The sequence below is a fragment of the Lagopus muta genome, chromosome 11, assembly GCF_023343835.1.
Source record: "Lagopus muta isolate bLagMut1 chromosome 11, bLagMut1 primary, whole genome shotgun sequence".
Classification (NCBI taxonomy): Eukaryota; Metazoa; Chordata; class Aves; order Galliformes; family Phasianidae; genus Lagopus; species Lagopus muta.
The window spans coordinates 9,900,459-9,927,244 of NC_064443.1; the positions used below are offsets into that span (position 1 = coordinate 9,900,459).

At 49.7% G+C, this 26,786-nt stretch overlaps 1 protein-coding gene across 3 annotated transcripts in view; it reads left to right on the forward strand.

The window, feature by feature from the left end:
• The window catches only part of PLXNA1 (plexin A1), a 96,681-nt gene extending 71,101 nt beyond the window's left edge, over window positions 1–25,580 (forward strand). For 2 of the 3 annotated variants that reach the window (XM_048957937.1, XM_048957938.1), the window contains exons 21-32: window positions 1,331–1,473; window positions 4,719–4,975; window positions 7,369–7,435; window positions 11,015–11,161; window positions 11,736–11,895; window positions 12,394–12,575; window positions 13,031–13,127; window positions 13,567–13,757; window positions 14,627–14,796; window positions 16,420–16,632; window positions 19,612–19,762; window positions 23,263–25,580. In XM_048957937.1, coding sequence (XP_048813894.1) covers window positions 1,331–1,473; window positions 4,719–4,975; window positions 7,369–7,435; window positions 11,015–11,161; window positions 11,736–11,895; window positions 12,394–12,575; window positions 13,031–13,127; window positions 13,567–13,757; window positions 14,627–14,796; window positions 16,420–16,632; window positions 19,612–19,762; window positions 23,263–23,358 — 1,874 coding nt within the window. In that variant the 3' untranslated portion in view covers window positions 23,359–25,580. The remainder of the gene's footprint in view (window positions 1–1,330; window positions 1,474–4,718; window positions 4,976–7,368; window positions 7,436–11,014; window positions 11,162–11,735; window positions 11,896–12,393; window positions 12,576–13,030; window positions 13,128–13,566; window positions 13,758–14,626; window positions 14,797–16,419; window positions 16,633–19,611; window positions 19,763–23,262) is intronic. The other variant, XM_048957939.1, reaches the window with a different exon arrangement.
• Window positions 25,581–26,786: the final 1,206 nt, after the last annotated feature.

A 26,786-nucleotide genomic window follows, 5' to 3' on the forward strand; every position in this document is an offset into this window, starting at 1 on the left:
TGGTACCCCATAGACTCTCACCTGGACTCTTGCTTTCCCTGTGGGAAAGTGATGTCTCTGTGCCACCCCCATGCTCTGGGTGCTCCCACCCTTTCCTCATTGCCTATCAGAGAGGGAATAGAACTGAACAAAGCTGCTTTGTCAGAGAAAGGAAAACTATTTTGGGTGGGATTTGGGGATTTTTCCAGTTGAAGAATTCCCCTCTGTTTCTCCGAATGTGAGCAAAGGGAGCAAAGAGGGTAGCGAGGGCTGCCTGTGAGCAGGCAATTGGTCTCTCATTATGTGATAGACGGATGCTGTGAAATTGGACAGAATTCCTTGTATGATCCTGCTGATAAAACCTAATTGCCCATTATCCCCCTGAGCTGGCTCCCAAGGCCCCGACCCTGCCAAGCACCACCACAACCAGCCTCAAACCTGCGGATGGAGCAGGCACCTACAACGAGATAATAAAAAGGGGAACGCAAGAAAAACCCTTTGCTTCCCGAAATCCCCATCCCTAAACAGGCGTGTGGATGGCAGTGGTGACAGGGAGAGGGGAGGGAGCTGGTGTCTTGTCTTCCACAGCTGGCAGATAAAAGGATCTGCTTTTAATTAAAAGGCACAATCTCTTCCCTGCCTTTTCTCTTTTCTAGTCCCACTAGTTACAGATAAGATAGCACGCCTTTCAAGCTGACGGTTTGTTTTTTCTCATCAGGCTGACGAGCCTGCAGCCCTCTGCTATGCTTTCAGCTCCCTTTAAAGTGCCGTTAATTTGATTTTTCTGAGGGTTTTCTCCCCCTCACTCCCCCAACCCCTTTCCCTTCTCTAGGACTGCTCTCCCGTCAGCTTTTCCCTCTAGGTGCAATTAAAGGTTCAGGACCTCCCTGCACTGCTTTCCCTTGGGAATCGAGAGGTGCTGGGGTGGGTGTGTTCAGCTCTTCAGTAGTATTTAGGTCAAAACAAAATGAGGACATTCTTGTGGTTTCTGCTAACGTTTCCCCCAGAAGCTCTGGCTTTGTGCAAACCTTGCCTTTCCCAGCTGCCCCCAGGATCCCATTGAGCCTGTGAGTGCTGAGTGAGGGGAATTGCTGCCTCTGGGACCCGCTGGTCCCGTTCCCAGCTCTACCACTTGATTTATTCTAAGGGGATCATCCTCTCTGCCTGCAGCTCTGTTTCTGTTTCTCCATGTGTAAGATGGGGGCAGCGATAATATGCAACCCAGTGTGCAGGATGTGGATCCAACTCTGAGCATTGCCCTGAGACCCACCCATCAGATGCCATGGAATGTTTTGAGTGGCAGTGCAGCATGCTGGGGGCCATGTTACTGAATTCTGCTTTTTCCATCCAGCCTTTGCTGAGCTGCAGACGGACATTAATGAACTGACTAACGACCTGGATGGGGCCGGCATCCCTTTCCTGGATTACCGCACTTATGCCATGCGGGTTCTGTTCCCCGGGATAGAAGATCACCCGGTGCTGAAGGAGATGGAGGTGTGGTACTGGGTGTCTGTCTGTCTCTGCAGGATTTCATGCTGGGGATGCACCTCTGGGCTGGAAAGGGGAAGGAATGTGATGTGGCCATGCTCATCTGCCTCCTTGCAGCTTCTGAGCTGTGAGTAGGGAGTTTGGCGGTTCTAGAACAGGCTGCCCTGAGCATGGGGCTACTGAGGTACTCTGGAGGCATTCAAGGCCAGTCTGGATGTGGCTCTGGGCAGCCTGGTCTAGTGGTTAGCAGGGTTGAAACTAGATAATTGTGGTCCTTTTAAGCCCAGGCCATTCTATGATCCTCAGGCAAACGGGGAGGGATGCAGGCTGGTGAGGCTGGGCAGAACTATGCTGTTTTCATAGCTGAGCTATGCCAGAAGTCAGGAGCCCTTCTGCACCCTTCACACCCTTCTGCAATGGAATGGATAAACAGCAAATAGTGGAGAGGGTGAAGTGTTTTGGGGCTGTGTGGGGTAGGAATAATAAAGGATTGCTGCTGCTTCTGTGCTTGCAAGGTTGGTGGTTGCACTACAGGAGGGATGGTGGAAACTTCAGGGATGTGAGCTTGGGCTGAGTGGTTGCTGCTCTCTCTGACATTAGTATCAATATTTATATTAGTGTCATTGCTGCTGTCATTTTCTACAGCACTTGCTTTATTCATTTGGGTTTGTTTGATGCCTGCAAGGCTGCTCTTTGCTAGCAGACTTGTCTAACATGTCCTGTGTCTGTGGCTCTGTTTCCCAGTACAGAGCCCAACCTGGGCATCCTGCTCCCCAGAACAGCACCCTTTTCTTTCTCAGCTTCCCCATGCCTGCCTCATCTGGGGCATGCAATGCAGGGCTGCTGGGGCTGCTCTTGGTTGGAGAAATGAGGTGGGTGAACCTTGGCTTCCCCCTGCTTCTGATCTGGTGTGGTAATTAGTGTTGGTATGGGAGAAGCACTCAGCTCTGGTGCAGAATGCATGGTTGCTAGTTACAACCTGAGCCCTTACCAATTGCAAGCACACGTGCTGGTGTTGTCAGGCAGCATAGCCTCAGCGGGGGGAGCTGGCCCTGTGCCTGCTCCATAATCCCAGCTCCGGAGGCAGGGGGGTCCCTGTTTCCGTGGATTTCCCCATGCAGCTCAGGTTTCCCAGATGCTCAGAGCTGTTGCTGGCTATGGGGCCGGGGAGCAGCCCTCCCCTGGGCACAGCCCTTCCTGTCCCTGCAGAAGCCTGGCTCAGCTCTTCTCTGCTCCTGCTCCTAAGTGTATTCCTTAAGATTTTTCCTGGAGGCAGTGATGCATAGCTGCTGGAACAGGTGTGTGGATGAGGCACCTTGAAGTGGATGAGAGCAGAAAGCTTTAGTGGCAGCATCTGCAGATGCTGCAGTCCTCTCCAAAGGGGAGAGGGGTGGAGACAATATCAAACTGGAGCTCTGGAGAGGAAATTGCAGAGGAGTAATTGTAAATTATCCAGGGGGACTGGGCAGGAGTTCATCCACTCCCAGCTCCTAATTGAAAACATCCCACCAGAAAAAGCATGCAGACTCAGCCTCGCCTGGGGCAGAAAGGGTTAATATTGCAAGGAAGAAAAAAAAAAAAAAAAAAATCACCAAAAAAACCCAAAAGAGATTAAATAAAGCAGCTACAGTTGTGCAAGCTTCATATAATTGAATCAGGTTTGCTTTTATTTGTCTCTTTGCTCAGAGTGTAACATTAGTTACTGCGGATGATGGGAGGGAAGCGGCGCTCGCTTGCGCACCCGCTAATCCACAGCCAAGCATTACACTGTCATTACCAGCTCCCTTTCTCTTTACGTTTGTTGGAGGGAGGTTTGTTGCTTTGTGTGAGTTTAAGCCTGATTAAATATTTAATTCGGTATTGTTCATTTATTTCTGCTAATGATCAGCGAGTTAAACACAGCGGTGCAGGCAGGCAGCAAGGCGGTGTGTGTAGGGCTGTGCTCAGTGGACACTGCCATCCTCTGGTGCCCTTCCCAAACCTTACGTGGTGTGTGCTGTTGGGCAGGACCCATCCCCCAGCTGGCTGAATGCCAGTTGAATGCCATCCCTGAAGGTGTTCCAGAGCCATGGAGATGTGGCACTGAGGGATGTAGTCCATGGGCATGGTAGGGTTGGATTGATGGTTGAACTCAGTGATATTAGTGGTCTTCTTTTGCCTTAAGGATGCTGTAAGTTGACATGATGGTGATAGGTTGATGGTTGGACTTAGGTGATCTTGGAGGTCTTTTCCAACCTTAATGATTCTATGAGGGACGATTCCTGAGAGCAGGGACAGAGGTTTGTCGCTTCCCCAACTCCATGCTGGGATGTCCTGGGGCAGGTGTTCCCTCTCTTCTGCATGGCGAGGGGACACGCAGAGCCCATGTGACACACATGACAAGGAAATGGGATTATTCTTTTCCTGTGGGAAGCGTCAGCAGTTTTGGAGGGGGAAGGCACAAGCACGAGGAGCTTCACTGAACCCAAAAGCGACGCTCCAAAGTTTTGATTGAAGTGAAATGATTTGATGTGTCAAAACGCTCTCCTTCATTTTGAGTTGATGTTTCGAAATGAAGAGTCTTGTTTTGTCTCCAAATATCGACACAAAATGAAATTTCTCACTTATTCTCCCAATCAGGAAGACAAGGGGAAAAAAAAAATCATTAAAATTGATGTTTTACCAGAGAAAGGCTTTTATTCAGAGGAAACCATCTTTTATAATAGGAGGATGTTGTGTGTAAAAATGCTCATTTCTGGTAAGAAACATGGTCAGTGCTGAGCAGAGCAGTGCTAACGAAGGCGATGGGGAGATGAAAGGAACCCAGCCCACTCCCAGCTGGACATGTCTGAGATACAGCTTCAAAAGCAAAAGAGAATATTTCAGATTGTGTCTGGAGAGGGGTAGACCCGGGTTTCCACTATTTACTCCTGTCTGAAATCTATTCTCCAAAACCTAGCAGCTTTATTGACTGCAGAGCTTGGTATCGAGGCTTTATTTGCTTTCTGGATATTGGAAAGGGGCAGGCACTCCTTCAGTGTGATACTCACACCATGCTTTGGGTGGGAATTGAGCTTCTTGATATTGAAATTTTGATACTTGGGAACAAAGAGAATGTAGGTGAGGGATCTGCATGTATGTCTGTGCATACATGTTTGAAGATGATGTATGCAACGATGCCCCAAGACTGTGCTGACTTGATGCGCAGCCCCCCTGATTTCTCATTGCCCTCCTTCTTGCTCCCATCTTCCAGCTTTGCTCTATCCCTGCAGGTCCAGGCAAACGTGGAGAAGTCCCTGACCCTCTTTGGGCAGCTCCTGAACAAGAAGCACTTCCTGCTGACCTTCATCCGCACGCTGGAGGCTCAGCGGAGCTTTTCCATGCGAGACCGTGGCAATGTGGCCTCACTCATCATGACAGCACTGCAGGGTGAGATGGAGTATGCCACGGGTGTTCTGAAGCAGCTTCTCTCCGACCTCATCGAGAAGAATCTGGAGAGTAAGAACCATCCCAAGCTGCTCCTGCGGAGGTGAGTGGCCATTTGAAGGGCTGGAGTTGTTCGGTGGTGCCCCAGTGTGCTAGCAGCCAACAAGAGCCCTTTTTTCCTCACCTCCTCTTCAGGGGCTTTGTCCACCTTGCCAGGCTTGGCAGGGTTTTCCAAGCAGATCTCTTCAAGCCAGGAGTCTCACCCAGGGCTGGGGTAGAGCGTGAGCAGAAGGCAGCATGCCAAGCCCCGCCGTGAGTCTGCCTGGGCCATCAATATTTAATGATAGCTCTGAGCTCTCCTTCATCACAGGCTGATGAATATTGAAAGATGCACCAAGTGCTGAACAAAAACAATTAATAAGCTCCACCAGCCCAGCCCGAGGCCCTCCGTGCCATCCCTTCACATGCTGTGCCTGTACCAGCCCACAGCAGGGATGAAGCAGCATCCCTCCAGTGGGGATGACTGCAGTGTTGGCATGTCACCAGAAAGGCATGAGGATGCCAGAGCATCTTTCAGACATCATCTGATGTTTTTGGCATGGCCAGACTGGACAGGGCACACTGGGCTTTGTGTGCCTGGCCATGGGGAGATGCCTGGAGCACGTACAGCTGCAAGCTGGTCCCTGGCTGTGTTCCCTTGGCTGGTCTCTGCCTCATTTGTCACCTGCATCCCAAAGGAGCCCATGGTTTCTCACAGCACCTCAAAAGGAATAATGTGCCAGAGGGTGCAGTGCAGATGTGCAGCTGGCAAGGATAGGACCATGGGGGAGGCAACCCATGTGTCTCTGATCTGAGCGCATCCCTAGGCTCTTCCCCTCTTGCTGTCCCTCCACAGCAACAGGCTTCACCACGGCAGCTGGAGCTGTGGGAGGCTTAGGACAGGGATGAGGTTCCCTATTAGTCCCCTGCATGTTCCCAGGTAAAATTTAACCAGACTTTGCTCTTCCTGCAGCCATGGCATTTGAGGCTGTGCTTCCTTCCTCCATCCTTTTGATTAGCTGTGCTGTTGGGTGAGAGAATGTACTTACCGCCCAGAGCAACCGGATTACCATTGATCTTACTGGGGAGAGCTGTTATTTATTTATTTTGTTATTGGATAATCTCCCATTGCTGTGGCATCTGGCCCTGTTGTAGATAAAGACAAGCATCTGCTTGGAGTTCAGGCTGTGGCACTGGAGATGGATGTTCGGGGCAGTCGGTGGAGAAGCTGGGCTGGGGCTGAGGAGGATATCTACTGGTAATATCAGCCCATCCTTTCCGTAGCTTTCTCCCTACATCCCTTTTACTTGTCTCTTTTTTCTCCTCTTAATGGATTAATCTTTGCTGATGGGCTCAGGAAAGCTTTCCTCCTGCAGTCTGAGGTATTACCATCCCCTAATGCCTTAAGGAGGGCTCTTCTGTGCCACTGAGGGCAAAAAGGGATAAACCCCATTAACACCAGAGAAAGGCTTGGAGGGGACAGTACAACCCCAAGTCAGTGTGAATAAACTCCAGGAAAGTGGATTTCCTACCCCAGCCATCTGGCCATGGAGAATGGCTTCTTTCCCATCTGCCCTGCGTGGCACTGCCTTTGGGCAGCAGGATCACTTCTGAGCACTCTGGAGATTCAGGTTCCTTCTGGTTTGTGTTTCCTGAACCAACCTGTATCCATTTCCTTGGTATAACAGGAATGCAGATCTGTCTGGGAGGTTATTAGTATTGCTTGCGCTTTCGGGAGCATCTGCGTTTACAAGTGGCTGATCTGATGATTAATGGGTGGATAAGCTGAGAAGTATAACCAAAGGGTTTCAGGAGTCTGGCTGGCATTTTTACCCGAAAGGGAGTGAAAGTGACTTTAAAAGTAATGGACGTGTTAATGTGAATTTTAAGCTTGTGGCAGCTAGACCAGCCTGTGGTGCAGTGACAGGCACGTTTACTGTGAGCTGTGTGGTGGTGATGGGCCAAAGGGATGGGTTGAAAGAGACCTTAAAGACCATCTGGTTCAGTGCTTTCCTTTGGGTCACGCACTAACTGGAGAGCTTGAGGGAGGTTTTGGTGGTACTTGACCTAGCTTGGGGGTCTCATACAGTACACTTCTCTGCAGAGGGAGCTGCCAGGTTCCAATAGGACATGACAAAAAAACATATTTCATTTAAGTAGAAGGTAACAGGGACAAGTAGAATGCTGGTCATCCCCTGGGTGAGACTCCTCACGGGGTGAGGTCGTCTGCGTCTCTCTCCACTTCTCCAAGTATGCTGGAGACCTATTTGCTTCTCCCTCTTGCAGGTGGGCAGGCATGTCACTAGGGCTTTTGCTGTCTGCCCTGCTGTCTTGTGCCTTTCCAGATGTGACCTTTTAAAGCCGAAAATAAGTTAGCCACAGTCCAGGTGGCAGTGGGTAGGATCAGAGACTTTCAGTGTCCTCTCCTGATTAATTTGCTATCTGCCTTCCCTACAGAACAGAGTCAGTCGCAGAGAAGATGCTGACAAATTGGTTCACGTTTCTGCTGTACAAGTTTCTGAAGGTGAGTTTGGGAGGGATTGCTGACCCTCTGTTGGGACAGAGGTGGGTTCCTACCTCACTGGGCTGGGCAGTGTGTCACCTGGGGCCTGGGCTGATGTGTTTCTTTAGTCTGCAGTTCCCTCCTGGAGTACTGATCGCTTCCCAGGCCTTGGTTTCCTTCCCACATTTTTGAGATGTGATTACTGATTCTGGCTTTCCTTTTGGGGAAATAGCTGAGATTGAGAAATGAAATGCAGGCAGAGATTGCTTAATGCATTCTGGTTTTGAGATCTTCATAAAAACAGTGCCCCGGAGAAAGGATAAATCTGTAGGAGCCCAGATGAGTCTTGAATCCCTTTCCAGTGATCCCTGCTCCTCCCTCCTGTCACAACTCAGGAGGATGAAGCCCCAGGAGCTGGTCCCACTTAGACACGCTTGTGCTCAGAGGATATTTCTGCCAATTTGCTCTTGTTTTCCTTCATCTGTCTTTTGAAACCGAGGCTTCTCACGGGGGGCTTGTTTCTCCCAGGCATCTGCACTTCTGTTGCTTCCCCTCTAAAAGTTGCCCCTAGGTCACCAACTTCCCCATGGCCATCTCACATGTATACAGGGACAGATGCTGCTGAGCACCTTGCCCACATTGGCAAGTACTGTGTCCTGGTGGTGCTTTGGACTGAGGCTAGTGATCCTGCTGTTGGTCTGTCAATCACTGAGGTTGTTTCTTGGGATCCTGCCTGGCTCAGTGAGGCTGGGTGGCACGCAATCGTTTTTGTGGGATTTCATCCCTCATTAAGAAAAAGGGAGTTTGAACCATTTCCAGCCAAGAGATGAGAGTGAGCAGGAGTCTGTGCAGAACTCAAATGATCGTCAACGAGAGGTGATTTATAATATCACTTACGTGCACTTGGCTTTTTGCCTCTGTCGAGGGATAGCCTGTATCTATAAAAATCTAGCTGTAGCGTGTGGCAGAGATTGCTTTCCAGGGGTGGGAGAGGAGAAAAGCAGTGCCATTCACAGGGATATTGCAGACTTCCCTAGCCTCACGCTGCTGCTTTGCTCCGTGGTGCTTCCCCTGCCTCTTGCAATGGCATGTTAGGAAGGAGGACCTTGCAGCCTCCTCCTAAAGAGGGGAGGCAAAGGAGAGGGTCAGATCCCCCCCATTTTTGATGGTCAAAGGGGATTGCTATGGATGAGCTTGAAGTGAATGTGGTTATTCTGCACTCCAAAGCAGAGCATGCATCCTTCCAACACCCAAGGTGTTTAATTTGGGGATGCTGCTAGTTTCATGAGCATGATCTGATGCCCTTGTCCTGTCCTTGGCTGGCTGGAGCCCTGTGGATGTGTCGCAGGGATGTTGTCACCTCCTTCAGAAGCTACTTTGGATGGGTTCTTTTGCCACCGCTGGATGCAGAGATGGGGTCAGGATAGTGCCTTTTTCTGAAGGCTTTGGCTAAGCAATTGCACTGGCAGAAGAAATCACCTCTGGTCTCTTAGTGGTTGCAGCAGGAGAAAGAAGTCTGCTCTAGGTGCACTATTACAGGAGGAATATGCACACAGGGCTCAGGTAAACCCACCGGTTTACCCAAATCATCTCCTTGGGGAAGTGGTGGAATTTTCAGTGCTTGGGTCGGTCAGAATGGATTGGAATAGGCTTAAGGGTGCCCCTACTATGCTACCTCTACTGAAGGAGACCCATGGGCCCTTTTCTGCCTGTCTTCCGGCGGTAAAGATCACAGGTGGCATCAAAAGCAGGGAGAACCCGTGGAGTAGATGGAGAGGTATCACAGCAGACAGTTTGCCAGCAGGAAAACATATGCCTTGCACCAAACCGCAGTAATTGTGCATGTAAATGAGGCAGGCGGATGTGTGCCCAGCTGCCAGAGCTGCGCTCAGCAAACCTGCCTGGAGCAGGCTGGGCATTTGGCATGGCACTGGCTGGGACAGGGGATGCGGGTAGGATCAGCAGGACAGCCTCCTGCTGCCCAGGGCTGAGGGTAGAGACAGTGTTTGGAACACTTGCTGGGTAGCATTTATCAGATGCCTAATGAGACACCCCAGTAAAACGGAGAGCCATAATTTGAGACAAACAGTGAAAAATGCTCGATATTAGGTGCCTGATGAGCTACATCTAGTTGATACGGTAGTTTGAGCGTTAGCTGGCTCGCCTCAGCCTGCACCCAACACTCTGGATGTACCATTCACAGGAGCTTGCTTGGCCTGCAGAGGTTATCCCCCAGCTCCTCCTTGTTCTATCCTCCAGACACAGCTGGGAGGTAGTGGTCGCCAGTCACCATGCGGGCTGGCATGTCCCCATCCCATGGGTCCCCTCCTGGCTCAGAAAGCCTGCATGGTGCTGGAAAAGTAACTTGCCCATCACCGGGATCCCCTCCATCCCTCTGGGGAATCCATACGACCAAGATCTAACCTATGGATCCCCAAAGAGGTTTATTCCTCATCAGCCAGGCTGGTGCGTGAGCAGCGAAGGAGGTGATCCCTGGACTCAGCCATTTATTTTCCATCCATGCTGCATTCCTCAGACTGGAAGACTCCCAGGTTGTTTTTATAAGCAATGAAAAGAAGCAATTTCTTGTTTTTCTTCCTTGGCTGGTGAGCTTGTTGTGAGTGCTGGGGGCTCATGGCTTTGGGGCAGCCCAGCAAGGTGGCTGTTAGGATGTGGCATAGCACCCACCTTGGGTCTCTCACTTCTCCGAGCTGACTTAATGAAGCCAAGTTAGCAAATGAAACATAATTTCAAAGACAGGCGTGTTGTCGGAAGGTCTGGGGATGATGTATGCCTGTTCCTGCTCGTTAGCAGCTGTCTCTTTAATTACCGCAGATGCTAACGAGATGCTAACAGCATATGGTGACAGGGAGAGCAGCCGCACTTTGCACCAAAGTACAATTTATTTGTGAGGCGGCTGGGAGGGAGGGGTGAGGGCTGGTGGGGTAAAATCTGTTGAGATTTCTCCCAGTCTTCCCTGCTGCCATCCTGCCCTATTTTCCCATTCAGGAGTAATGTCTGTATCTGGAAGGATATGCTGGGATGCAGTGCAGTGAAGCAGTTTGAGCCTTGTGTGGTAAAGGGGTGTCCACTTTCAGCTGCCCTTCTCCAGCTCATAGCTTCAGGCTGATTGGTCCATTGCTGTGCCATGGCTCTGGCCTTACCAGGTCCTGAATTGCTGCAGTTTTAACATCCAGCTTCTTTGGATGAAGCATCTGGTTCCTCTCCCTTCCTCCCACCTGGCAGATAGACACTAATGTGGCTAGTAGCTAGTGCTGGCTCTGACTGTAGGGGTTTGACAGTAGGGACATATAGGTGGCAAATGGCTTAGCTGCAGGAAATGCTCTCCCAGTCCATTTCATCAAGTTGGAGACCTCCAGCAAGTTTTAAAGGAGAATGAATTGCTACAGGGGAACAAATTGCTTCCATGTGCTCCTTGCAGCCTTGGGGAAGGGTTGGAGGTGGTTTATAAAGTCACAGGTGGGGCTTGACGCTGCAAGGGCACAATAGGCTTCTGTCATTGTAGTTCTGAAAGGCAAGGTTGGTGCCTGACGCCTTCTCTCTCCTCTCTCTTCCTCCCCTCCGTCCCCTGTTCCACAGGAATGTGCTGGGGAGCCACTCTTCATGCTGTACTGTGCCATCAAGCAGCAGATGGAGAAGGGACCCATTGATGCCATCACAGGAGAGGCTCGCTACTCCCTCAGTGAAGACAAGCTTATCCGGCAGCAGATTGACTACAAAATGCTGGTTAGTGCAAGTGGGAGCCTCGCTCATACTAGTTCTTGCCACGATCTCTAGGCCAGCTATTTAACCAGGTTTTGGAAACACCCATAGGCTTTGCAGAGAGTGTTTTTTCTCTTACTACTCTTTCCAGTATCTGTGGGAATCAAAGTTAGAGCCTGGGGATTACCATGAAAGATGGAGAAGTACTGCTTCTCCCATATGGGCTGTCTGTTTCGTCCAGCTGTGTGTTAAGTGGTCCTTCCTCTGGCTGAAGCTGTAGCTGGTTCTTCACCACCTTCTCTCCACCTGTGTGGAGAAGAGAGTAAAATGTGCTTGGACAGTGCTGAAGCTTTGCAGTCTTTTTTGAATTGGGCATGGTTTGCTGGCCCAGGATTGCTTCACAGATATTACATTGCCTCTCTGGAAATTGCTGGAGTTTTGGATTGGAAGGGGAGAGGTGGGAAAAAAAAGGAAGCAGGAATATGCCATGAGACTGTACCTTCAGGCTTGGGATTGAGCAGGTGTAACTGTAGACAGCTGCAGCCCCATGCCTTTGGATCTGCCATCTTCACACTCAATTCTTTCTCCCCCTCTGCAGACCCTCAACTGTGTGAACCCTGAGAACGAGAATGCGCCAGAGATTCCTGTCAAGGTGCTGAACTGTGACACCATCACACAGGTGAAAGAGAAGCTGCTGGATGCTGTCTACAAAGGAGTGCCCTATTCCCAGCGTCCCAAAGCTGGAGACATGGACCTTGGTAAGAGAGGGGCCAAGCACTCCCCTTGAAACAGCCAAAGGCTGAAAGGCCAAAAAAACATTCAAGGCAAGCAAATGTGAATCTCCTTTAGGACAGAAGACCTGTCAGGACAGGAGTGTTTTTGCTTGTACAGTCCACTTTGACTAAGATTGCTGTGCTGGTGGCAGTGCCTGTGCATGGGAGCCTCTGGGGTGAGAATGTGAATGCCAATGGAGAGGAGAGCTCTTCATGCTCTGGTTTGGTTTGGGTTTGGTTCGGGTTGCAAACACAAGGCTGGGGGACAAGAAGGACAGAAATTGTTGGGAACGGTGTTAATAGTGACATTGTTAGAGGAGGAGCAGGAGAATGGAGAGGAGAGGAGTGCAGTAAATGGTTGCCGGGGCCAAACTGATGCTGCTTTTTGTTGAATACTTAGAAACAGCTTTTGCCCAACACCATGTTGACAGTCATCAGTCTGTAGGTTTGAAGGTGATGGCAGGGCTCTTTCGTTTATCCCAGACCTTGCTCCTCTGCTCTGCTTGGCTTTGTCCTCCAAGCTGCCTGCTAACCATGAGCCCTTCTCCCTCACTGGGACAGAGTGGCGGCAGGGCAGGATGGCCCGGATCATACTGCAGGATGAAGATGTCACCACAAAGATTGACAATGACTGGAAGAGGCTAAACACCCTGGCCCACTACCAGGTAATGCTGTCCATTGGTGGAGAGCGCTGAGCAGTCACTAGCTGCTGAGAGCTTGAATATCTCTTCTCCCTCCTCATCTTGGTCAGGGCCTGGGTTTGGCTCTCCATACCTTGCTGCTCATGTGGGGATGTGATAAGGGGTCTTTGGTCACCTCTCTACAGTCTCTGTGTTATTGATCCTTCTGTTCAAGGAAGGAACTAAATGGAACATCTTCAGGACTCTTAGAGAGCACTCTGTGCTCTGACACTGCTTTGTTGTTTTCAGCTCCAAGCTTTTGAAGCATTTCCATTGTGCCCTGTGGCCCTGAACTGTTGTAGAGGTAGATGCAGTGCCCTGTCCCTGGAGCAGGGTGCAGTGTAGCTTCATCCCTCTGGGGCTGGCTTCTTCACGCTGTGGGATTGTTCTCTGTCTGCATATCCCGATGTCACAGTTTGATATGTGCCATCTGCCTGCAGGTGACGGATGGCTCCTCAGTAGCCCTGGTGCCCAAGCAGAACTCAGCGTACAACATCTCCAACTCCTCAACCTTCACCAAGTCCCTCAGCAGATATGGTGAGTGCACAGGGGGATCCACGCCTTGCTCTCTGCTTTGTTGGCAGGGAAAGCGGCTGGATTTGCAGACTGAGGCACAGGGCCTGCTGGATCAAGGTCCTCTAAATGCTTGATTCTCCTGTACTGTGCTGTACTGGTGTCTGAGAGAGAGCTATACTGGTGTCACACAGAACCGTTTCTTTGCAACGTATTGGAGAGGAGAGAATGGAAGAAAGACAAGTCAGATGGCTGCAACTAAAGGGTCTCCTCCCTTTTTTATTCCCCTGAAATCTAATTAAGGTAGTCACAGAGGCACTAAGCACTTAAATAAGCCTAGCTTAGGGCTCCATCAAACATGCTGGCAACTGTGCTTTGTAACACATGCAGAGGATGGGGATGGAGAGCTGTAGAGAGGTGGAGGTCAGTAAGGTATGAGTTTCCCTCTGTTTGGTGCTTGCAGAGAGCATGCTGCGGACAGCCAGCAGCCCCGACAGCCTGCGCTCACGCACCCCCATGATCACCCCAGACCTGGAGAGTGGCACCAAGCTTTGGCACCTGGTAAAAAACCACGACCACATGGACCAGCGGGAGGGCGACCGGGGCAGCAAGATGGTCTCTGAGATCTACCTGACCCGTTTGCTAGCCACCAAGGTATGGCGCAGGGACACACAGCTACCACATGGCTTTTGTGATCTGGATGGGGAGGGATAAGGATTTGGGTTGTCCAGAGGTGCTACTGTTTTTTATTAGACTGCTGCTTCAGTACTGGTACTATTTTCCTGATCTTTGGATCTGAGCTGGAGGTGATGTTTTTGAGTGCCACAGCCCTCAGTGAGTGTCCCTTGAGTGAACTTTCCTATTTGTTTTTTGCACCCTCTGGCACTTTTACTGTTCCCCATATCACTGAGCAACTGCTGCAAAGCAGAGGTGCACTGGAGGAGGCACCTCATCCCATTGGTTTGGCTTTTGGGGTAAAGCTGCAAAATCAGGGTGGATAATTACCTAGGGTGTGTGGCATACAGCACACACGTCACAGCAGGGATCCCCTTCCCCCAGCCTGCATAAAACAAGGTGAGTACTGTTTGTCTGAGATCTCTCTAGGGAGGGCCAGGGGCTCTACTGAAGATAATGGCTCAAAACAGCAGAGATTGGGGTCAGCCATCTCTCTTGTGATGTGGCTCCGTGCAATGTAGTAATTAAGGTTTGTTCAGTGATATTTGTGGTGAAGTCTTGGGTACCTTAATGGAACCCAAATAAAGACCACGATACAACATACATTCCCTCCCCCGGTTTTTGCTCTATATGGTGTTTTTATGCTTTTGACATGCCAAACAATGCAGTGAAGGAAAAATGTGCTTGCTGTCATGTTGATTTAAACCACCAAAAACCAGTATGTTTACACAGACGGTACTGTGCTTTTATTCCAGGTTGTAGGAATAGGAGTGAAATTAGTTTAAAGGCCCATCTTTGTGCTGCTGCTGGGTGCTGCTGAATGGCTCTTCTCTCCTTTTCCTCCTCAGGGCACTCTGCAGAAATTTGTGGATGATCTGTTTGAGACTATCTTCAGCACAGCACATCGTGGGAGCGCACTGCCCCTCGCCATCAAATACATGTTTGATTTCCTGGATGAGCAAGCTGATAAGCACCAGATCAATGACTATGATGTCAGGCACACCTGGAAGAGTAACTGGTAATGGAGAGGGGCAGTGAAGCAGGGGCTAGCGATGTCACAGCTAATGATACCTCCTACCCTTCCCACAGGGAGCAGAAATATGCCTCAAGTTGTTCCTGAAAATGTTCCAGCACAAGAGAGGCCCGTATCTCTGTGTTTTGGGTGTGGGTAAATCTTTCACATGCCTTCCTGCAGTAGAAAAAATCCCAGGAATGCAGTGCTCACTGCTGCCACAGTACCACGTTTCCACTTATGGCTGGAGCTGGCTGAGGACAAACACGATTCTGTTCCCATCTCACCTTGAGTGAGCACAGCACGGCCTTCTCTGTCCTCTGGGCTCCTCCAGATGTGCCAGCCTGCATTCTCATCTTAGCTGTCCTGGAGGTGTTTGCCACACTCCCTCCAGTCACTCAGCTGAGTGTGCCCTAACAGAGTTAGTGTGAAGCCATGTACGCGTCCTCATCCTCCGTAACCTCGCCTGCAGAGCCAACCCATCAGCTCTGCTAATCGCTCTCTGAAAAGTGGGGAGGAGCTGCTTATGAGACCTCAGTGAGCGCTGTGCTGAGGCCAGGGCTCCAGCACACGTCTGCTCCTTTTCTGCAGCTCCCCCTCTACATTCTGCGTTTCTGCTGCCTCACTGATTTCATCTCTCTGATCTTGCCGTTGCTGGAGACGGGTACGTACGTTCCCGTGCCTGGCATTTGTTAAATGGCAGCCAAATTGCTTTTGTATAGTTCAGTAACTGTTGGCAATTAGCAGGGCAGGAAAAGAAACATTTTTAAATGGAGATGTGAGAGTGCGGAAGTGCTTGGAACTGATTTATAACTCTGCTTTCTATATTAAAAGAAGGAGTGAAATGCAAGGGAGGAAAAAAAGGCCCGCTCTGCAGGGGCTGGGCATGCAGGCTTCTGCATACTAATGCCTGTGCTTATCTCTGGGCGCTAATTCAATGTGTGGAGCTAATTTCTTGAGGCCATTCCCTTCACAAATGAAATATGTACATGCACCCGGTACCCTCATTAAGAAAGTCCTGGGGAATGAAGTGTGTTTTGTCTAAGATAAAAGCATTCACTGGGTGTTGGTGCTGAGGAGTGACAGACCGGAGAGGCATTCTAATGGAGGGAGACCCTGAAAGGCTCCTGGGAGAGGAGAGGGGCAAGAGAGTGGGAAATGGAGCGATGGAGAGTGGCATGTGTGTAAGTATGCAGCAAACATCCAGTCCCAGTGCCTCCACCGCTGAGAAATGCGTCTGTGGCATCTGAGACTGCCTAAATCGTTCTCTCATCTTAATTGTGCTAATGAGCCTCTGGAGGAATCCAGCATCCCCCTCCTGCAGCACAAGAGACGTGTGAAATGCCACCAAGTGTCTTAGGATTATTGATACGGGAGGAGGGAATCGTGCCTGGTGACCCATGGGTTCAGCGAGGGCTATTCCGTGTGAGTAGACCCGTGAAGAAACAGCAGCTCTTTGCTGCCCTGCTTTGTCTTTGGAGACATTGACAGTGCTGAGGCATTTCTCCATGGACAGCTGTGGCCATGTTGGGGTGGGCAGAAGACATGGTATTGCACTGAGGCAAAGGCAAATGGCTGTTTGCTCAAGGCTCGTTTCACGTGCTGACTCCTGTTTCTTTCTTCCTTCAGTCTACCTCTGCGTTTTTGGGTGAATGTGATTAAGAACCCCCAGTTTGTGTTCGACATTCACAAGAACAGTATTACTGATGCCTGCCTATCCGTGGTGGCTCAGACATTCATGGACTCCTGCTCAACTTCTGAGCACAAATTAGGAAAAGACTCTCCCTCCAACAAACTACTGTATGCCAAGGACATCCCCAACTACAAGAGCTGGGTAGAAAGGTGAGTAGACTCGGCAGCATCTTCTTGCTTCCCTTGGAGGACTTATAGTGTACTTACATAGGTGTGGAGGTTTCACACTGAGGGTTTGGTTGTTGAGGACACTCTGAAGAGACACTGTGCTATCGCTGGTGGGAGGTAATCCTCATCTGGGAGGCGCTGCTTTCTTGTGATCATCTCCAAGAGTGAGCTTGCAATGACTGTTTGACAGAGCTGTTTTTGTCTTGCTTAAAGGATGCTAAAAGCAACCTCCACTTTTGGCTTGTCTGATGTTTTCTGTTGTAAAAACTTGGTCAGTGCTAAGAAATTGCTAACATCTCCCTTGATTGCTTTTGAAGAGCAGTAAGAAGTAAGCCATGGACTAGAGAAGTGCCTTTTTTGTAACATGACAATACATGCAGGTTTTGCTGAAATGGATGAAAATTGCAGTTTCCTGTCTCTCATCCCTCTGCACATCTTGCCTGGGATCGTGATGAGAGCTCATGCTCCAAGGCAGTGCTTGGGCAAGGAGCAGGTCCCTTGCTCCTTCTGACACCCTTCTGTCATGTTAGCTGATGTTAACCTTCTGTCCCTCTGAATAATGCTGTATTAAGTATTCGGAGTTTGAATGTTACTGATTGCAAATTGATGCTGTTGGGCATAAAGCTTTGTTTAGTTGTATCTTTTGGGGAGAGAAACCTGGGAGATGTCCTACAAAGCCCTCCCAACAGAGTTACTATTAGAATATTGCTGGGTTGCACAATGGGATTTTAAAAAGCTTAAAAAATACCACATTTCAGGTTTCTGAAGAAACCTTCCCCTTCTGCTGATAAGCTGTGCTAAAGATCACACTCTGTACTTAGCTGAGGACCCTTTCCATTTTTGGTGTCTGGATTGGGTACTGAATGAGCCAGACGTAAGACATCCAGGCAATAATAAGCATTGTATTTTCTAGTTCGTAAGCATGAGACTTTGTAGCTTATGTTGTCCTTGGTTGTTTGTTAGTACTCAGTTACGTATTTATGTCACACCGTTGGCATGCCTGGTGCTTTGCAGGCAGGTGCAAAGACAAGGTTCTTCCCTCGAGGAAGAGACAGCTTGGATCAGAAGAAAAGATGTCCCTGAAATATGCTGGCTAAGATGAGAGATGAGCTGTGTTGTAATAGGAGAGAGTTCTTTGCAGAGGGCTAGAGGGGACTTTGGAGAGGGGTCCCTTAGGAACATCACAAATTTTGCTGCCTTTAAGCGTAAGGTGAATTTCTCTGACCTTGCCATCTCTGTGACAAAAATACTCGGCGTTGTATTATACTCAGCCTGCAGAGGAAAGGTATAAAACCATTCCAGAGAGAAACATTGGTCTAGATGTGCTTCATCCCCAGGGAGAAGTTGGGAGATGTAACCAATGACAGATGTTCCTACCACCGCTTACTGCAGAACAGGAGGGTGCTGGGCTGTGCTGCTTGGGAGCACGGGGTGCAGCCCCAGAGGCAGTGAGTGGGGTGTGTCTGCTGTCGGGTTTTGCTGCAAAATCTGGCATTTCTGGCTTTTGGCACAGTTATCACTGTCAAGCTTTGCAGAGGCAGGATTGGAGGTAGTGCAGGGGTGGCTGTGTGGGACGCGTTCCCCCTAGCAGCTCTGTCTGCCACCTGGGTTCAGGCTTGCTAAAAAAAAACAAAACTCAAAGAGTTTCCTGCCAGTCTGAGGCAGAAATAGCATGTTAAAGGGCTTAGGGGATTGGAAGCTCTGGGAAGAGACTGCTGCCAGGGTCATGGCTAGAGTTTTGGTCCATGCTTGCTTGTACTGACAAATACTGGTTCCTGCCATCCTTTGTGTCATGATAAAACCCAGAACTGCTTCATTTTACCTGGACATGTAAGAGTTGCCCAAGTATTTTATCACTAGCTGAGCTGAGCGCTGTGGGATGGAGTGGATCCTCAGCTTCATCTCCTCGAGTGGTCTTGCTGCCATCTGCTCCTATCCAAATGCTCTAGCTGTGTCCTACCTCAGCATTCAGCTGACGATGCTAATGATGCTAATCACTGTAGCAGAAACTTAACTGAGCTGTTTGAGGAGTCATGAGGAGTAAAGCAAACCTGGGAGGGAGTTGTGCTCTGTGTTTCCAAGTGCTGGGAGCAGGCAGGGCTCATTTGATGTGGATTGGGTTTCTTTCTGGATGGAGGCTGATGGACCTATCCAGTGTGGTTTCCTAAAAGACCTCAGTCTGTTGCTTGAATTTGCACCTGTGCAGCTAAGTCTGGGTCACAAAATGCCTTCTGGTTTTGTTGAAGCAAAATATTCTGGTTTTGTACCACAATTCTGGATGGTACAAGCTGTGTCTGGCTTTCCTGTTATCTCCTGAGCATGTCAGTGGTATAAATGTGGGGTGGGGCATTGAAATTTAAGGTGTCCAAGGAGAAGAAAGGTGTGTCTTATTGGTAGCAACCATAAGAGAATGCAGCTGTGCAGAAAAAAGCAGAAGTGTAACTGCAAGAGCTTGATCATGGCATGACTTAGGTTGGAAGGGACTTATCTAGTTCCAGTGATGTGAAGTTACCTTGAGTGCCATCTTTGGCTATAGAAACATTCTGAACTTAAAATGGTAACAAACTCTTGTGTGTTGCATCGTGGGTTCTGCCAGGTGGGTTTCAGTGCAAAATGAGACAGGAAGGAGAAAGAGTGTGTTATTTATGAGATCAGAAAGTCCCTGATCCTGGCTCCCTGGCATGATGGGCTGGGGTGGGTTCAGCCAGTGCTCTGTGTCTCGATGCTGCTCCTCTGGCAGCATGTTGCTAATGGTGCTCACCTTCTGCAAAGTGCTGGGAGACCTCTGGATGAGCAGCAGCATTACAGTGAGTGATGGTGGTGCATCACCACTCTGAGGAAAGATGCTCCTCATACTGCTTCTCCTGAGGTTCTCGGTAAGCATCGCGGGGTGGGCTCATCCCCTTCACTCCCTCAATATTTCTGACTGGCTCTTCAATTTCTCCTGCCTCTCCTTTGCAGATATTATGCAGATATTGCTAAAATGCCAGCAATTAGTGACCAGGACATGAGCGCCTACCTGGCAGAGCAGTCACGGTTACACCTCAGCCAGTTCAACAGCATGAGTGCGCTGCACGAGATCTACTCCTACATCACCAAGTATAAGGACGAGGTAAGATGCAGCGATGGGACCTCACACCTGGGCTGCAGGCTGTGTGTCATAGCCCTCGGTTTTGCATTATCCCTATTTTATGAGATGGGGGTGGGTGGTGCACGGGGCCGAGATCAAAGGTGAAGCCATATGTGGAGCCAGGAGCTGATGGACAGTCCTATCCCTGCTCTGTGGCCCTCGCTATGCTGATAAGCAGGGCTTCATTTTTGTGTTTTCTGCTGGGAACAATGTGGAAAACACCTCTTTTTCTCTTACTGTACATACACTTGGTATGTGAGCATAGCAGAGCTTTAGAAATGGCAGCACTGTTGCAGTGTGCCTAATTTGTGTGCCATGCCCAGCCCAGTGCCACAGTGGTACTGGCACCACACTTACATTGGTGTCATCCAGCTCTGCTGCATGGGGATATGAGAGGATGTGGTGGCCTCCTCAGCACTTTCTTTGGGAGTATCAGTAAGAATGGTCAAAAGCCCCTCTGTTGTAATTTATACAAATTAACTTCACGAAGCACTGCTCAAATCTGCACCCCGCATCTTTTTATTAAAGCAATAAAGTATGTAACTACAGTAAAACACAGATCTATACATATGGCACGATAATATCGCTTTTATTCTCCCAATAAAGCAGAGCGATGACTGTGTGAACAGTGGCTTATTTAGATGACAAAGCACTGGCACTTTTTGCACAGGGAGGTTGGGCCCCATCGCTGTAGTAGCAGGGCTGGCCTTCTGGGTCTAACGACAGCAATGGGACCATGGTGGCCTAAGCCCTTGAGTAGCTGAGTGCTTTGTAGGGAGGAAGAAGGAGGAGGCTGAGGAAGGTTTCCATTCCCCTTGGTTGCCTCTCTTGCCTACAGGAGTCAGAGGAAACCCTGGTGCTTGGGAAGGGGCCACGTGATGGTCAGTGTAACAGCGCTGGTGGGATCCGAGTGCCATTCCCCAGCTGCAGTGGGATGACATGTCTGGGGGGTCTGTACTTCTGTGTGATGGGCTGGCCATTAGGATGTTTTGTAGCTTGTACAGCAGCTCTGTGGTTACCATGAGGGTGGCAGATGAGCAGTTCAGAGGATCCAGATCAGTCAGCACCCCTCAGTGACCATCAGGTGCTTGCTTCCTACTGGGTAAAAGTCCCCAGCCCTTAAAAAAACTTGGCTAAGAGCAAGGAAGGGGCCGTGTGGCACTGATGAGCTGCTCTTGGTGGGCACAGGTTCTCATGTCGTCAGATAGTTGCAGCCTGACATCTGTTGAGTGTCTTGCTCTCCAAGCATTGCAAGCGTGTTCACAGCTCTCAGGAACTTCTTTTATTATTTGTAATGGAATTAATAAATCGCAGCTGTTCCCTTTGTTTGTTTTCATTCATTAAGCACAATTATATGCAGCTCGACTGCACCCTCTTTGATGCAAAATGGGAGAGAAAAATTTTTCCTGTTGTTCAGTGCAATAATAAGCTGTCATTGGCTGTGAATGAAGATCATAATTAATTTTCATGTGGATACTTGCATCTTGGTAATCAGTGGTCCTGGCTCCTTACAGCAGGTGATAAACTCAGCACTGGTTTCCTTTTCATAGAATCATAGAATCATTTGAGTTGAAAGTTACCTGTAAAGATAATCTAAACTCTCTTTTATTGTAATAGTTTATGTAAAGGTGGGATAAAAGAGGACTGGGTAAGCGCAGGGGCAGGTTCTGCATTTTCTAACACCTCAGCATTGCACAGTACACAGCTGGCTCAGTGGGAGAGGCAGAAGTAGAGGGAATAGACTCTTACTCAGCTTCTCAGACCAACCTCCCCTTATTCCAGCTCAGCCACTGCTAAGACACATGGGGCTTTGGGTTCAGTGGGAGCATGGCTGTAGGCATTTTGTTTTGCCCACAGCATTTAGCAGCACCCAGCTGCCCTGCACCTTGCAGTGGTGCCTCTACTTCCCCAGGCACTGGTCATCCTTTCCAGCCCCAGTCCTGTCCCAGAACACCTCGCAGGGAGCGCAGCCTGCCCATGCCAAAAGCTGCTGCATCTCCTCACAACTCTGCCAGCCTGCAGGCACTGCAGCAGTGCTTAATCAAAGGAAGCTGATTCCCTATTAAGAAGTTACCTGTAGGGCTCCTGATGGACTTTGCCTGCCTCCTAGTAAGTCTATTAATTATACAACAGTTTGTTTCCAATTATGCAGCCAATGAAATGGTTAATCAAGTCCCCTTTGACGGATGCCTTGATATTTAATTGCAAAAAAATTTGCTCTCTCAACTAGCTCACCCGAGGAGATGAGATTTCTATTCAGGTTTGTTTTTTTAAAAAAAAAATGTCTGCTTTTCTGCTCTACTGGCACAGCGTTAGTGAGATGAGAGCTGTGCCTGTGGAGGGGGCAGGTGCCCCTCAGCATTATGCTTCATTACTCCCTTCTGTCTGCTCTGAGCCCTTTCTACAAGCGCTCCCCAGACCTGCAGGCATGGAAGTGTTCTTATGGGACACTGGGACTGTCAGACATCACCCTGTGATCTCTCGTTCCCACAGGAGGTTGGTTAGAGGAAGGGGGGTTTGATGAAGGAAAGCTGTCTTCTTGATAGGATGAGAAGTGATGGCTGTAAGTTGCCCCAGGGGAGGTTCAGGTTGGATGCTAGGGAAAATTTCTTCTCAGAAAGAGTGGTGATGTAGTGTCATAGGCTGCACAGGGAGTGGTGGAGTCACCATCCCTGGAGGTGTTCAAGAACTGTGGAGATGTGGCACTGAGGGATGTGGTCAGTGGGCACGGTGGGGGTGGGGTTGACAGCTGGGCTAGAATGGTGACAATAGGTTGATCGTTGGACTGTTAAAATGTTGGTGATGGGTTGATAGCTGGACTTATCTTAGTGGTCTTTTACAACTGTAATGATTCTTGTGGTTCTGGTACGTCCTGCAAGGCATGGGGCAAGCTGTTGGTGACCGTTGGATGACTGGGTGGACTGGGTGAATCTGTGGGTCTTTTCCAACCTTGCCGATTCTATGATTCTATTCTGTGATTCTAAGGACTCAGTGTCCATCCCAGTATCCCAGGATGATTGTCAACCTTAGGGAGAGCTGAGCAGGATTTTGTTCCTAGTGGCAACCACAGCCTTGTGGGTTTGGCACATTTTTTTGGCTTCATGGCTTGATTGTGGTCTCTGAAGAGCAGCCAGTGCTTCTCTTGGACTTGGTAGATTCTCTGGGGTCATGGATGTAGTTAGAAGCAGTTACTGCCTTTTGGATTTGCCCTGCATTTGACGCTAGATGTCCATTTTCTTCAATTCTATTCACTGAGTTGGCTTCTTGCTAGCTGCAGCTGCGCATCCCTGGTTGTTACCACAGCCTGTGGGGTGCTCTATCTGCTGGTTGACAGCTGGGGGCAGCGTCCTGCACCTCTCCCCTCCTCCATTAGACAAAGGGAACCAACACAGGATGCCTCTCCTGGGACCTCATGGCTGCGTGGGGTCGGGATGTGCTGCAAGGGCTGATTCTCAGCCTCTCTTCTCACCTCTCTCCCGCAGATTTTAGCCGCGTTAGAGAAGGACGAGCAGGCCAGGAGGCAGCGGCTGAGGAGTAAGCTGGAGCAGGCAATTGACACAATGGCCTTAAGCAGCTGAAGAGGCGGCACGGTGCCAGCTTCCCAAGCAGCGACGCGGTGGGAGGAGGCAGGCAGGACACTTCGGGGCCGGGGCTGGACGTGCCCGCGGGTGCCTCCGCACACTTCCCACAAATGAACAAGGAAAACCTCGCGTGCGAGCGGAAAACAAAATCCCGACGACAGCAGCAACACGGATAAACCCCTCTACGCACACCCCGATGCAACCGGGACACAGCAGAGACCTTGCAAAGGGGCCAAGCGGGGCGGTGGAGGAGGGAGAGCCGCGTGCCCCATGGACCCGCTGGGACCCCCCGGGCCAGGCAGAACCCCTGAGCCCACTGGAAAGGAGGGTTGGGACCGTGGGGCTTTTTAGGACGGCATTTGGATGTTGTTACTTTGGTGGAGGGAGGGGGGGTGGGCTCCTGTTTGTACTGTACTTGACTTGCTCTCCCCTCCTTGCCCCCCCGGCTGTCTGCCCCCTCTCCTCCTCCCTCTGTTTCTTTTTCTGTCTCTTTCCCCCCCTTCTCTCTCTCTGGCCTTCTGCCACTAGTGTTAACTGCTATATTTGCACAATTTACACGAGACAAAATTTTTAATTTAAAGAAAAAAATAATAAAAAGTATAACAAAGAATGGGAGGGGAAAAAAAAAAGAGGATTCTAAATTTTGCAACTAACTCATGAAAAACGGTTTTAAAAAATAAGCTAAAGGACTGATGCTGGGGAGATTTGGTGGTGGGGGCAGCAGGGGTGGGCAGGAAAGGGAGAAATCCCTGAGCTTTGATATTTCTGAACATACGTCCTGTGCCATGTTTTATTTGAATGTTGTTTAGTGCAAAAAAAAAAAAAAAAAGGAAAAAAAAAAAAAAAGAAAAAAAGATCAAAACAACAAAAAAAGTGGGAGTTTTGTTAGCTGAGTAGATGCTCTTATTTAAATGCTGCTTGAGTGGTTCTGGAGGCTGTGAGTTGGCTGAGGGAAGTCAGAGAGGAGGGTCGGTATTCCTTTCCCTGGGGGATGGCTGGGGGATGCGTTTAGGGTTCATCCTTGCAGAGGGGAGGATGGCAATGACAGGGGGACCTGGAGAGCCAGCCTGGTACTTTGGCTTTTACCCACTGCCTTCCTGCTGGCCACTCACAGCACCAGTCAGTTGGTTTCAGGTTCGGCTCCTTGGAGGGAGAAGGCAGGGACAGGATTGACATTATGACTGCATGATTGAAAACTTTTCTTTTTGCTGTTTTATTTTTTTTATGGGGGGGTGGGGAGGGGCAGGATTCCTGCCATCTTATTGTGCTTACGTAGGGATCCCAGGGTTGGATCGTTACCTTTTCCCCCTTGCTTCGTGCTATGCTTGTGGCTGGAGCTGGGCACCAGCCCACGGAGGGACCGAACTGGGACTGTCCTCTGCTCCCCTGCCCCGGGCAGCCCAGGCTTGTGCAGGGATTCCCACTCCACATCTACTTTCCTCTCTCTCTTTTCCTTCTTTCTCCCCCTTTCTCTCCTTGCTGTCACCCCATCTCCCCTCCACTCCATCCGCCCTTCCCACAGTTGTGCCTGCTGGCATTTCACGGGGAGACCCCCTTCCAAACGTCAGATCTGCACGGTTTTCTACTTTCCTGAACAACAACAACAACAAAAGGTGCCGAATGCTGCCCGGAGTTGCAGCAGGTGACCAAAACTTTCAAAAAAACTGGGCAAATACATTTCCTTTTCTGTCCCAGGAGCTCCTGCTGCTCCCTGGGCTGAGCAGAGGGGATCGTGCTCTGCCAGAAGTGGTGACAGCAGAAGTCCAAGTGGACAGGAGCCCTCTGGTTTCTGCCCATTCCCATAAACTGCAAGTTAGGGGGGGGGGGGAGAGGGAGAAATAATGAAGTTTTTAATTAAAAAAAAAAAAATAAAAGTGTGTATATATATATATGTGGTTACAATCTAATTCTCGTGCCCCAGTGGGGTGCTGTATAGTTAACTGAAGGAGAATCAAACCGATATAAATATGAAATAAATTTACACAGCCAGTTTAAACAAAAAAAAAAAAGGATACCAAATGGTCTGGAAGAAATTTCCAAGCATTTCTCACCATGCAGAACAATCGTTTCAAGCCTGCACATCTCTCATTATGTTGTGATTTTGTTTGGTTTGGTTTTGTTTTAATAAAGAGGGGAAAGAGAAGATGCTGATTGAAAAAAAGAGAAATGAGAACAAAAAAAACAACCAACTGCCACAACAGAAGTGTTCTAAAAAGAAGTAATAATCGTTTCCCAATCCTGGGAACCCCAAGCTGGTATCAGAGCTGTGGGCTGTTGCATGACTGTGCTAGATTTTAGTCTGAGTTGATCCTTTTAAGAAACAGAAAAAAAAAAAGCATAAAAAGACTGCAAGTGTTGAATCCTAGAGGTTTGTTTAGGCCTTTTATCTATTTGATTTTATTTTTATTTGAAATTAATTTGTCACTTTCTTGTCCAGAAGAAAGAAAAAAAAAAAGAAAAAAGACTTCAGTAATTGACGTTGTGGTACTCGAGGAGCCTTAAAGGGCGGCTGTGTGCCAGGAGCCTCAGTGGGACAGAGCCCTCGTGGGGTCTCCAAATGGCACGGCTCATGGGGCCAGCATTGGTGGGAGCTGCAGCAGTGCCACAGTTGGGTTTGGTGCAGGTGTGGTGTGAGATCGGCATGAGGTTCTGGCATCCCTGCGGCAGCCCCTCCGATCCTGTGGTCCCACTGCGGCGGTAAGAGCGTCTGAGGAATCTTTGGTGGCTTTTGGTGGAGCTGAGCACGTGGGATTTTGGTGGTGGTTTGGAGATGGTGGTACCCTCGCTGTTGCTGGTTAGAGAGGATGGAGGTTTTTGTCTGAGCCTTCTGAAGTTTTCGGGAAGTGCTGGCGAAAGCAGAGGCTCACCAGGCTGCTGCAGTGCTGCAGCACATCCTTGGCTATGTTGGTAGCCGTGTTGGATGGCTCTCATGGCCCTGGTGGTCCTGGAGGGTGGTCAGCAGGGAAGTCTCCAGAGGGCTGTGCTAGGCAGGGTAGTAGTGTCACAGCGTTGCTGGGCTCTCAGGGCTCCTCTTGGCTTCTTCTGCCTCCACTGCCAGGCTCAACCCCCATCCCATGCAATGAGGAGAGTCCACAGTGCGGTCCTGGGGACAGGCTGATGTCTTCCTCCTGAGGGGGCTTTGGGGCTTTGCTCCACTCAAGGATCCCTCTGGGGTCCCCTTGCTGCTGGTCCCGAGTGCCTCCATGGCAGATGGTTGCGTATGGGGGACGTGTTGCAGTGCAGCTTGCAGCCCCTGCTGCTCCTTGGTGCTACCTTTGCCTTTCACCTGATGCCCAGTGTCCTTAATCCTGCAGGCAGCCTGTTATCCCTGCCTGGGGGAGAGGCTGGGAGGCATCACAGGATGTCCCATATCAGTGACACTACACGTGCCCCCATCTTGCGTTTTGGGGATGGAGCATGGAGGA